Here is a 13,768-nt window from a genome sequence, read left to right as displayed (position 1 = left end):
ATAAAGTTTGGTTTCTGCCAAGTCTACTCTATTCTAGTACTTATTTGGAGAGTTTCTGTGTTTAATTAAATTCAGGACATTTAAGTTATGAATGATTATTTAGCCCTTTATTCATTTTTTAATATCCATGGGAGTTGAATGAAAAATCTCCTAAGATAATGGGATACAGTGTATAAGTCTGTTCAACTTCCAGATGGACTAAGGTCCTTTGGAAATGGTCCATGGAAAGACATATAAAAACAAGCTAATTATGCACCAGATGTACACAGCAATGTGGATAGATTATAAAACACAGTGCTGGATTTTTTTACAAAAGAATAAGGTCTTAGTGCCATTCCATTTATGTCAACTGACCACACATGCATGTAAAGCACATGTTTTCCTGGGTCACACAAATAAAGGACCATTAGACACACTGGAACACAGCAGGGAGAAGAAAGGGAGTAGGGAATGGAATGAAAAGTCAATTAGGAAAAAGCAATTTAAATCAGTCAAAAGAGCTCTTATTAAGACCAATGACAATGTGTTATGTCTTTGTGATTTGAAGAATATGGTTAATTAATACCACTTTGGCACAAAAGTCCCCCCGCAGAAAAAAACCCAACTCATAGAAACTAAGATATCCTTAAAATGAACTAAATCTCAAAAAATGTATTTGGCAGGATTTTGGAAAAATAATAAAATTGGCTCTTTTATCCAACTTATTAGTTGAAAATTTCTATTGGTGAAAACATTCATTGTTTTTACTAGTAAAATAATAAATATGAATGGTTTCATATGGTAGTGTTCTCAATCATACTGACTCAGTGCTATCTCTTCAGATGTTAGAAATAAAGAAATTAGGTGGGGGGGACAATTAAATTCATACTATCAGGGATTGAAATCAATCTTGAAGCCAAAAGAAGTAGAACATTTCTTTCTAGAAGATCATTTGAAAGATAAGCATAAGAAGCTATAATACTGATATGAGAAACAAAGATAAATAAAAATTATCAGTTTAAACAAGAAAGAGAAATATGGTTCTCTTCATAGCCTTAATGAGAGAAATCACATTTTTAATAGAACAGAGAAAGTATATAATACAGTAATCTAATTCAGTTCTATCCTTTCTTTTCAAATAAATATAGAAAATCAATCACCTGCTGGGCATGGTGGAACATACCTGCAATCCCAGTGGCTGGGGAGGCTGAGGCAGGAGAATCACAAGTGCAAAGCTAGCCTCAGCAACTTACTAAGGCCCTAGGTAATTTAGTGAAATCCTGACCCAAAATAAAAAGTAAAAAGGACTGGGTATGTGGCTTAGTGGTAAAGTAGAACCCTGAGTTCAAACCTCAGTATTGAGAAAGAGAGAGAGAGAGAGAGAGAGAGAAAGAGAGAGAGAGAGGAAAGTCAATCACCTTATATAAGTATAAATAAATAGGTACTTAATTAAAAATGTTTTGAAAAAGGTAAAAGAATGAAGCACACAGAAACTATATGATAAGCTGAACGGATGCTGAAAGGGAAATTTTAAGTCTTAGCTCTAGAGATTAACCTGACTAAACTTTCATTTTATTAATATGGCAGAGAAAAGTCCAGAGGAAGGAAAATGAATGATACACTTCTTTCATGTAAATCACTCCAACTTAGATTAATTAGCAGGGAATGAGTCCCTTAAGTTCAGTAGTACTGCAGAACTGAGCCTTTAGATACGCTGTTCAGACACCAGTCAGCCCCTCTTTGTCTAATACCAGTCTTCCATCAGCCAAAAGCTTAGCAATCCCAGACTTCCCTCTTTATTTTCAATATTCTTTTATAGAATAAAAGGAGGGCAGTACCAGGCACATACTAAGTATGGCAATTTTAAATACTTCTCCTAAATAGATACAATAGCCTACTGGCATAAGATTGACTCCAGTCCCTAAGGATTCAGAGGCTCTGTGAGCAGGGTTGTTCAGAATTCCATATGTGAGAACAAAATATCTGGAGCAAGGCAGATCTCAGATAACACTCAATTCTAATGTGCCAATTTTGAGACTATTTTTACTTGCACAGCCAGTAACAACACTTTTTAAGTTCCTATATTGCTAAAGATGACTTACTCCATCTCCCCCATCCTTCTTTAAAGAATGAAGGACATTCTGTCCCATCATCACTTTATAGTGCTGAGTGGAAATGGTAGAGGTGGAGAATCTCTACCTTAAACAATCAAGTACAAGGAAAAGGTGACCTTCTGATTTTATTATCTCACCTCTGCCTTGGACTTACAGGGCCATAATTTACTCAGAGATGATGGGTCTATCCTATAAGTGCTAAACTCTGAGTGGTTTAGATCTTTCAGTCACACTTTGAACACATAAAAGAATGCAGAGAAGACAAGTGGTTGGAAACTGCTGGTCTTGAAAATAAGTAGATAAATAAAAATATAAGCCACAAACAAAAACATGCAAAGAAAGGAAATCCTAAATACAAAACAAATGTCAGTCACTTTCAAATTATCTGTTTTTTGTTCTTGTTCCTTTCTTATCAATTCTGTCTCTCCACTCTTACTTTTCTGGGAAGAAATATTACTTCCTGATCTTAAAAGGCTCTTGGCTAGGAATAGAAGACAAAAATGAGCCAGCCATATCAGAACCCCTGGTCACGTCAAACAATGTGAAGATGTAGGAAGTATAGTCCAGGACAAAAGAAGATTTCTTGTGACAAATATATCATAGGATATGCTGAAACAATGTCAAATTTATAGATTTAGACAGTTCAGAAAAGTTTACATTGCAATCATCTCTTTAAAATATGTCTTCTTTATTCCCCAGAGATATTCATTTTCTCTCTTCTGTTATCAGTAGTAAAAGTCCAAGAAGTGGGAAAAAAGAAAAACAAAGCCAACAACCCTGAGCCTGTAGTATCTGTGAGTTCAGGTCCTAGATCTACTCCTCACTTACCTGTGAGCCCAAGCAGGCTACTCTCTTTTCATTCCTCACCTGAAGACTGAGATCATCACTTATGATTTTTTATACCTCTTAAACTATAAGTTCCTGTCAAATGCAAGGTGTAAGCAATATTTATTTATGATATGAATGGCTTAATCTGCTACAAATGATAGTGGAAGTCCTGAAACAAATGTACTTATACTTTAGAAAGTGTGGTCTCTCTCCCATGTTAAATGTTCCTTCCTTCTATTGCACTAAAAGAGATATATGAGATTGGTGGAATGGTACATGATTTTCTGTAGTGTCAGAATGGACAAAGCTAATAGTGAGTTATTAGAAGTAAAAGTTACAAGGAGATAGAAAAGAAGATTCAGATTACTCTTAATCCCTTGAGAAAAGAAAAACAAAATGGTTCTAGGAATTTCTTCCTGATTGTTCTTGGAGAAGCCAAGACCAAAACATAACAAATTGGTCTTCCACAGCTGTGCTATTTTGGCAACAAAAATAATTTTCTGGATCACTGTCCTGATCGAATTGTAAAAAATGAAGTTGCCCACTGAAATGTAGGAAAATCTGGGATGGAAATAAGTAATAGACCCAGATTGCCAAATTCAAGATAACCAGATATATGCAAAAAAAAAAATATTTCAGGATAGTAAAGAGTAATTCTTTATTTGAAGTTCAGTGGCAAATGCTGCTTTATTTATTTATACATTTTTTGACAAATCCAACTGTGAGTAAAAAGTAGAGTTAACTGCTAGAAAGGAAGTACATTTTCAAATGTGCTCAGCTAAGGGTATTCGAGGACTTTTTCTTCCAATAGCAACAGCATATTGTTGGCCTAAGTGAAGTTGTATTTGAAAAAAAAAAAATTGGCAAGTCCATGAAATAGAGTTGATCAAGCTAATTCTCCAGATAAAGACCCTACAAATGGCTATAACCATAAGATCTGTATTGCAGTTAATCTCAGACAACATGATTCTTATCAGAGTTTGTCTTAAGTTTTTCCAGCTCTTGATATTCAAGTATTATTTTTGTTCCAAATAAATTAATATACTAATAACAGTTTTTTGAAACAGAGACAACTACAGAGATTATAAATGAACATTTATTTCCTGTTATCAGAACACTAGTACAATTTTAATTAAAAGATTGGAAGAAATATTTATTTAAATTAAATCAACAAAAAGAAAAAGAAGATTACTATTTTCTGAGAAAGTGAATTGATTTTTTCTTTGATTTGCCTATACTTTGAGATGAAGGACAGCTCTAAAACCTTTAAATAAACTTTTAAGATGAGTGATACTGTGCAGCAATATTTGGATTGGTCTTTAATGAGCCAGTTCTGTTATTTTACTGGCATTTTACAATGAGAGTTCATTCCTGAGTCACAGACTTTTCTTACCTTGTCCCTCTGGGAAAGTACATGTATTGTCAGACATTCCCATATAGTGGAAGATAAACTGGGTTCCCATAGGGTCATTGACTCTAATAAACTCTGTGATTCTTTATCTGCCTTTTATTAGTATTATTATTAACACTAATTTTACAAATCAATGGAACTCACTGTGATATTTCCCTAATGCATACAATGTGTGCTGATCATGTCCTTTCACCCTTAACCTGCCTTGATCTCAATCTTCTTTACTGGTAAACTAAAGCACACAGTGCTAGCCACATTCCCCAGTTTTTCTTGGTCAACCTCTAAGTTATGTTTGGTGTGCACTGATGGCACAAATTCTCCCTGAGAGTCTTCAGCCCATTAGTGGCAATCTCCAACAAGAGATTCATTAAGGACCTCACCAGATCTAAGAATTTATTATTCTAGGGTTGGAGCAAGGAAGGGGAATGAGGAAGACACAAATGTTACTTACTTTTCAAAGAAATGTCTGATGATCAGCAAGAGAAAAGCATATGGGATCGTCATATACAAATGAGAAGGTTTGACAAAGACGAGTCCATCGTGATCTTCAAGATCTGACCACTGTATTGTTGGAGGAAGCCAGAATCGTTCCAGCCAGAACCATTCCTTAAATGTCTGAAACATTCTGCACAAGTGAAAAGGATACATTAGACTGCCAAATCAACACTTAAGAAACACTAAGCACCTTCACTCAAAAATATCCAAACCAGACTAATTTTGAAAATAAAGCAAAAATGGAATACTACTATATCATCCTCATCATCATCCTCATCACCATACTGGGTATTGAACCCAGGGGCACTTTACCACTGAGTTACTTCCCCAGCCCTTTTTACTTTTTATTTTGAGACTATGTTTCACTAAGTTGCCCAGGCTGGTCTCCAATCTGTGATCCTCCTGCCTCGGCCTCCTCTGTCTCTGGGATTATAGGCATGCACCATTGTACCCAGCCTGGAATATTATTACTTAATGGGTTTCATGATCCCTCTCTGCATAAAACAAGAATTAATCTTTTAATACTCCCAGAACAATTTGGCTATGGAGTGGAAAACTAAAGTTTAGCATACTTCTGTTCACAATTTTGGCAGCACACGTGAATATCAGGGGTATGTATTTTCCTGTTATATGCATCTAGGATATCAAATTTTTTAATTTTTAGTTTTCTATGACTTCAAATACTAAAAGTCAAGCACATGAAAGCTCTGAGCAGGTTTAAGTCTTCACTAGTACCCTAAAAATTTTCCTAAAAGAAATATTACAAGGAATTCAAATTAGTCCATGTCATTAACTATTTTTGGAGACTATTACTTATGAGTACTATGCTAGGCACTGAGATCACAAAGATGAATAAGACAAGGTTCCTGTCTTGAGGACTGAATAGCCTTGTAGACAAGGCAGATGTCAACAGGTGACTTTATCATACTTCTTTAGGTACAATATAAAAAATATTTACAAGGGTATACCAGGGTGCTACAGGAAGAAGATGGTGGGCACTGAACCCAGCCAGGCAGTGTCATGGAAAGATAACTAAAATAGATGGTCCTCGAGATGTCTTGAATAAGAAGGGGAAATAAAACAAGCAAGAAAAGGTTGAAAGCTAGAGATGAGGGAATATAAGACTTAAGAGAAAGAACTATGGTCAAGTACAGAATAACAGAATTGGATTCTGTAGAAAAAGCAGTGTTTTGCCTGTGCTCTCACACCACAACAGGCAACAGAGAAGACTTCCGTGATCCCAGAAGGTATGGGTGTTTCTCCCCACCAGCAAGCAAGCAGCTCTGCAGCAGTGGGCCCTTACTGGTTGTCCTCCAATTAAATTCTATTTTGAAACTACCTGCCTGGAGATAATGTCATATCTCATAGCTTGGGAACTCAGTCCCAAGACTGTCATCCTGCCCCCACGTTAGATGCCAATCTGAAAGCCCAGGGTGTTTTGCATGTGCTTCTGGCAACTGGTTATACATGTGTGCTTCCTACAACCTTCTTCTGGGTTCAATTAATTTGCTAGAGAGTCTCACAGGACTCAGGAAACACATACTTACATTTACAAGTTTATTATCAAGGATGCTGATAAAGAGAAGCATTGGGCAGAGCTTCCATGCTGTGTGTGGGAGCACCACCCTCCAGAAAGTTCCACATGTTCAGCCATCTGGAGGCTCTCCGAACCCCATCCTTTTGGAGGTTTCATGGAAACTTCATTACATAAGCATGAATGAATAGATAGATCATTAGCCACTAGTGAAGGATTTAACCATTACTCTCCACCTTCTGCGAAGGTAGTCAGGGGTAGGGTCTTTGCTGGGCTCAGCCCATCCTGAGGCTGCCCTCAGTGAACTCATTAGCATACAAAAAGATACTGACCCTTTAATGACTCCAAGATGTTGTAGGAATATGCCAGGAAATGGGAATGAAGATGAGATATAAAATTCACAATATCCCTTTGATGTTTTAATCTCATTTTTAGGCTGTGCCCATTTTCATCTTGACTTATAATGCTTATGTAGGGGTTACCACTATAAATAATTCTTTGTTCATTATACACAAACATTGAATCAAGATGTATTGAAAACCATTGACACTGTAATGCACAATAGCCAAAAACACTTAAAAGGAGATAGAAAAAAAGAGTTGAGGACAGCCCCCTGGAAAATGTAGTTCAAACTGAGAATAAATCAATAAATCTACATTATTCACTCTTCCTTCATGTGCTGCCACCAAACATCAATTACTGCAGCTTCAAAAGTGTTAAGAATCCCTTCTTTTACATCATATGCAAAAATTAAGTAGCAATGAAGCACAGACCTAAATATAAAGTCTAAAGTTATGAATACCTTAGAAGGAAAATACGGGAATAAATCTCAGTGACCTTGGCTTAGGCAAAGCCTTCTTACATATGACACAAAAACCTAAGCAACAGAGAAAAAATACAGCATTCCATCAAAATTAAAACTTTTTCATCTCAATGGCAATCATCAAGAAAATAAAAAGACAACCCACAGAATTGGAGAAAATTTGAAAACCATGCACCTGATAAGGCATTCGTGTTTAAAATATGTAATTCTTACAATTCCAGAAATAAAAAAACAAGTACCAATTTAAAAATAGGCAAAGGATCTGAACTGACATTTCACCAAAAAGAATATACAAATGGCCAATAAGCACAGGAAGGAATGCTCAGCATTACTAGTCACAGGAGAAATGCAAATCAAAACCACACCCAAAAATACCCTTCACACCCACTACTGGATGTAATAAAAAGATAACAAGTGTTGGTGGCACATGGAGAAACTGGAATTCTGGGGCACTGCTGGTAGAAATGTAAAATGGTGCTGCTCCTGTGGAAAACTGCCTGGCAGTTCCTAGAGATGATAAATACACAGTTACTATATGACCTAGCAATTCTACTGCTAGTACTACTCAAGAAAATTGAAAGGATTAATGTTACAACTCATATTATCCTTAAAAATTTTATGCTGCCTAATAGTGTCCAGACACAAGCTGGGCATGGTGGCACATGCCTGTCATCCTGGCAGCCAGGGAGGCTAAGGCAGAAGGATTGCAAGTTCAAAGCCAGTCTCAGAAATTTAGTGAGACCCAAGCAACTTAGCAAGACCCTGTCTCAAAATAAAATTAGAAAAGACTGGGGATGTGGCTCAGTGATTAAGTGGCACGAGAGAGGAGAGAGAGAGAGAGAGAGAGAGAGAGAGAGAGAGAGAGAGAGAGAGAGAGAGAGAGAGAGAGAGAGAGACCAGACACAAAAGGCCAGATTATATGATATGTTGTATGTGAAATGTTTAGAATAAGAAAATCCACAGAGACAGAAAGTAGATTAGATGTTCCTAAGACTGGGGTGACAGAGGTGTGATTGGAAGGGAATGGGAAGTGACTTTATTATAGAATTATAAGCTGCTTTTGGTAGAAACGCTGACTCTTCATTTGGGCCTGCAGATGCACAATGGGTACCTAAAAGCAGGATAAAGTCTGGCATCTCTGCCTTCATTTTGTATCTGTCTTCTTTTTTACCTCAAAGTTTGGATCAGATTTCTGCTTAACTTTGTACATTGGCATATCTTGATGAATCATTTGTTTATTTAAAGTTGGTAATCCATTGCCTTCAAAGCTGAAGACACCCAAGGCAAGAGTATTTTCAAGATATGCTGGTGAGATAGGAATTTTGGAATTAAGGAAAAGATACTGAGTCTCAAAGGAAGTGCCCATAAACCACTGAAATGCAGAAAGCACTCATAAACAATTTTGCCACTTCTGAGCAACATGCCCTTGGCCCATACCCTTGATTTGCATCCTTGACCCAAATCCTTGTAACATAAGGGCAATGCACAGCACAGGGAAAGCCAACAGGAAATGATGTAACTCTACCCTGGGTCCACCTCAAATTCAGGGCCTAGCACCAGTCATCTATATATATTAACACCCAACACCAAGGGTCTGCTGTCTCTCCCTCTGTGGATAGTCCACATTTGCCTTCGAGTGTGTATTCCTTGCTTTACTCCAAAGGCGTTTCTCTTGAGACAGGTTCCATTCTTTTTTGAATATGTATCTACTTTCCTAAATAAACTCGTCTATGCCTTTGGATTGTGCTGAAATTCTTTCCTGTCCCATATGCCAAGAACCTCACTGGTCTTGAGTCAAGTTCCCTCTTCTCTCTGGAAACTTTCTTGTACCCTTCTTCAGAGACATGTTTTCTCCCACGACACAGACATTTGACTTGCAGCTTTTACAATGTATACCTAGGAGAGTGGTGTACACCTAGATGTCTCCAGTCATCGCCCTACACCTTTCAGGAACAGCAGAACCTTGAAGACTAATCATCCCAGGAAGAGACTGCCCTCCAAACAGGAGCAATCACCTCATGGTGAGATAGGAATTTAGGGATACACAGAGAACGCCAAATTTCAAAAGAGAAATGCCCATAAATTATGGGAACACAGAAGCAACTCCTGAGCAACCCAGCCTGTGTCGCCCCCCTGTCTTGTCCTTGCCTGCATTTCCTAACTGGTTAATGAAAAACCAAAACTGCAGGACAACCACAAGACATCTGAAGGAAACACTCCTGTAGGAAGCATGTGCATTAAACACTTTGGTGACTGAGAAACGACTCTAGCCCCATTACAACAGTAAGATGCACACCACCCTGGGTGGAGATTTAAGATGCTAACCAGACATTTGATGTAGGAAATAGCATGATTAGAACATACAAGGGCAATGTAGAAGCACAAGGAAAACTGGCATGAACTTGCATAACTCTGTCCTGACTCCACCTCTAGTTCAGCCTCCTTGTCCTCTAACTGAGCTGTCCTCTTCCAGGATCAGAGGTGTGAGAGATAAACATCCTCAGCAGGGAGTAGAGACTGCCCCCTCAAGCAATGACTTCTCCAGAGCCACCTTGCAGAACTAGACCCAAGCTAACAATCAACCAGACCACCATTTGACCAATTATGCATGACTCTCACCCTCTGCCCTAATTCTTTCCTCTATTTAAACCTAAAGCTCATGTCAGTACCCCAAAGACAGGGCTGAGATGTTTGATCTCACTGTGCCTTCCCAGTATAGCCATATTGATTAGAGTTTCTTTCTGGCTTTTCACCACTACATTTTCCACTTGGATTGGGGGTGAGTGGCCAGATTTGATTCACTGGGACCCCAGAGTCTAGCCTCTAGCCTAGAACTCTGGTAACAGCTTGAGAAGAGGTATAGCATTTCTTTAGGGGGTTATAAAAATTCAAAAATTGTGTGGTATTGGTGGTACAACTCTATGAAAAATACTAGAAAACGCTGATTCTCCCACTTTAAATAATGTATAGTTTGTGGATTATATGTCAAAAAGAAAACAAAAAGTCGGCATGCCTCCTCAGCTTCATCACTTTTTAACCTTTTCCCCCTTTAATCCATGGATCCTGAACTTCATGCTAGAGCTCCCTATTATTTCATTCATTGGGCTTAAGTTTTACCTCCCAAATTCACCTGAGTCAAGCCTGTGTCTTCAAACCCAAAAGAACAAATAACTGAAAGAAAGACTATACTCAGATTCAGACTTCAGCATGATTTTAAAGTATATGCCTTCCTGCCTGGGGAGAAAAATTGCAAGCTTTAAAAAGAAAAAACAAGGGGTGGGGTTGTAGCTTGGTGATAAGATGTTTATAGAGCATGCACAAGGTCCTGGGTTCAATCTCCAATACCACAAAACAAAACAAAAACTCCCCTGAAAAATCAGCTCACTCAGATGAGAGAATAAAAGTGTCCACTAGACCTCCATAAGTCAGCATGTTAGCTCTAGTCTTGGGCTTTAATAATACAGGCTTCCCTCTAGTCAGCCTCTTTACCACATCCTCCCCCAACCCTTTCTTTCTGTCAAGATGAGATCAGAGGCTAAACAGAGAGAAATGAGGTGAAGAGACGTGGAACAAGTGCTCTCTTCTGATCCTCTATGCCATTTCAATCTATTTCTAGGAAACAAGACACATACTCTTGGTTCCTTGGCAGCTGCTCCTAATGCACCACCTGTGCTATCCCATAACTACTACCTCTAGCATCCTTTACAGTCACCTTTCCCTGACCCTAGTTTACAGAACAGACCATTTTTGGGATAACTTAGCACCCCACACTCATAGAAGATAGGAAAAATCACTACCATGCATGAGCTGGTGCAAAGCTCTGCCCACCATGAAAGCCACATGCACAGCTCTCTATCCACTATCATCATGGAGGGCTTAGACACCCCAAATTGCCTGTTTTCTTTGGACTTTAGATCCAGAGAAGATAATGCCACCCAGCAGCAGCATATGGCACCCTGCCCTGACTGCCGCTGCTACTGCTGAAAAGATAGTTGCTTCTGAGCTACTTAACTTTCCGAATTGCCTTGGTTTCCACTGTTGTCCATGTCTGGTACAACAGTCCTCTTTTATGTGAGACACCTTCATTAAAGTCCTTTGTTTAAATACTAAGAAAGAAGAGGATTCTGTCACCTGCAGCCAAGATCCCTGAGTGACACACCTCGTATCTTCCACAAACTCCTTTAGTAGAACTAGTAGCTCCAATTCAGTTGTCTGAACCTTAAATTTAGCAGAGATGCCCGTCCTTAAGACTTCCTTCTAAAGCTTACATGGAGAAGTAGAACTCCCCTTCATAGCCAAAGAATGGAAGGCAGACTTATTAGACTTTGTCCACTTATCCTTCTATTTAGCCTCTTATCTCATCTTGCCAACAATGGGCACTCATTTGTTCCTTTATCTTCTTCCTTTCTCTCCCACTTTTACCTCCGTTTTACCTAAGTTTTAAATCTGACAGTGGCACTCACAGTCACTGAATAAAGTCTTTTCGTTTGGTTGGCTGATTGTTTATTTAGTTTGTTGTTCCAAAGAGGCTGCTGGCTTCCCTGATACAGCTTTAAAAAGATGCTTGGTAATGACGGAAGCTAGTACCTATCCAGGGAGAAAAATGATAAGTTCGTGCTACAATATTTCACCAATACCCAGAAAGAAAGGACAATTACAAAATATTGAAATAGAGAGACACCTTGGTTTTAAAACCTCCTCAAATTACTGCTCTGAAAAAATGTCATAAGCATTTGAAGCAATGCAAGGCTTCTGTCATTTAGGGATCCTTTTGATCAGTCTGAGAGGCTCACTGACTCCCACATTAAACTCTTAGCCCATCTCTCAGCTTTATTCATTTGGCTTACCTCTAGGCCTTTCTGACAATTTAAAAGTACACTGTTAGAGCCAGGCACCTGTAGCCCCAGCTATTGGGAAAGGCCAAGCAGAGAGCACTCGAGGCCAGGAGTGCAAGACACTGTGAGTAACATAGCTAGTCCTATCTCAAAATAAATAGATAGATAAATAAACTCTTCAGTATCTCTGCTTAGATTTTCTTGGAAGCAAACATATTTATTTACTCCCTAGTTATTCCCAGTTCCTTTCTTTTTCTTTTCAGCTACTCAGTTCCTTTTTCCCATTGCTTGTATATTTTCTGAGTACTACAACTTTTATTGATGTAAAAAATTTGAATTGATGTAAAAAATCCAAAGCTGTTTTTTGGGGGTTAAGGGGTACTGGAAATTGAACTCAGGGCATTCAACCACTCAGCCACATCCCCAGCCCTGAAGCTATTTCTTTAAATAAGAAATATTTTAAGAAAAATATGGGCAGTTTTTTGGTTTTGTTTTGTTTTTGTTTTTGTAATCTGGGGGAAGTATTTGTAATGGAGGGGCATCTCAGCCCAGCTGTGCTCTCCCACCTACTAATGCTTTAGAAGTTTCAGTAATTAACATTCTTTTTTATTATTTTTTATTGCCGTACTTGGGACAGAACCAGGGCCTCTTGTATGCTAGGCAGGCATTCTACCACTGAGCTACACCCCAGCTGCTACAGAAACTTTTAAACCCCATTTTCAACTCCAGCTGCCAAAAATCCACAGGAAGACAGCCTAACAGAGGCAAGAGTTTATGGCTCATTATCATCTGACCTCACAGATATAGGACCCAATAGGGTGAGCCAGTTCCTCTGATGGACACCATTAAATAAAACCATCGGGGCCACAAATTTATCACTATTTGAAGCAGGAGTTTTGTAAAGTACTCGAAAATATGACACTACAAATATTGTGGGTGGAGGTAAGAACTCCACATCAGACTAAGGCATCAGACAGCTTCTGGGGACATCCATCAAATCCCTACTATAAGTGCCACATCAGCTTAGAAGGTGCCTCTGTAGGACATAGCTCTCAATAGAGGAGTGACAAGAAAATACCTCTACAGAAGAAATCTTTCTCAGAAGACAAATGACACTGAAATAAAGATATATTCCTGAGGGATGAATAAAAGAAAGATACTCTTGAATTAATATTCACAATCTCTGAGTGTTACTACAGTTGGAGGAGGTGAGAATTAGTGAGAGTTTTGGGGACTAGGTGAACAGCTAGGTTATAGCTGGCCCAGGGTTCTCTGGTGAAGACAAACTCAGCTCCATTAGAGTGAGGACCTTGTCCATCTTGGTCACTGTGATCTATCAAGAGCTGCCCACACAATAACTATTTGTTGCATGAATAGACAGAAGGCTTACTGATACTGTAATGTATTTTGGAATAATGAGTGATACCATAGCTAAAAATGATATTTAACTTTATCTACAGTTTCCTTTTTGTTGGTTTTAAAATAATTCTTAAAATCTGGTTCTAGGGTCAGGTAAACATGATTATCTATATCAAGTCTGTTGTGGTTTTTTTTGTTTTTTTTTTTTTTTTTGGAACTAACTATACAAACCAAGCCAAAAATACTGGTTATGTGTTTAAGATAAGACAAAGGAAAACATTAGCAGCTACTTGCCTCCTGTGAACAGTATTATTAAGGACAGGGCCAACTGCAAATTCCAATTCTAAAAGCATCTAAAATTGTGCCATTTCAAATGAATGAGACAATGCA

At 38.3% G+C, this 13,768-nt stretch overlaps 1 protein-coding gene across 7 annotated transcripts in view; it reads right to left on the bottom strand.

Annotated features, from left to right (window-relative positions):
• Positions 1-13,768, bottom strand: part of LOC306650201 (ceramide synthase 3) — a 140,395-nt gene that overhangs the window by 66,808 nt on the left and 59,819 nt on the right. For all 7 annotated transcript variants that reach the window (XM_079122043.1, XM_079122042.1, XM_079122044.1 and 4 more), the window contains one exon: positions 4,784-4,957. In XM_079122043.1, the coding sequence (XP_078978169.1) occupies positions 4,784-4,957 (174 nt within the window). The remainder of the gene's footprint in view (positions 1-4,783; positions 4,958-13,768) is intronic.

Source organism: Sciurus vulgaris (assembly GCF_902686455.1).
Source record: "Sciurus vulgaris genome assembly, chromosome: 2".
Lineage (NCBI taxonomy): Eukaryota > Metazoa > Chordata > Mammalia > Rodentia > Sciuridae > Sciurus > Sciurus vulgaris.
The sequence above is the reverse complement of the archived record's forward strand: the minus strand, read 5'-3'. Positions and strand labels throughout refer to the sequence as shown.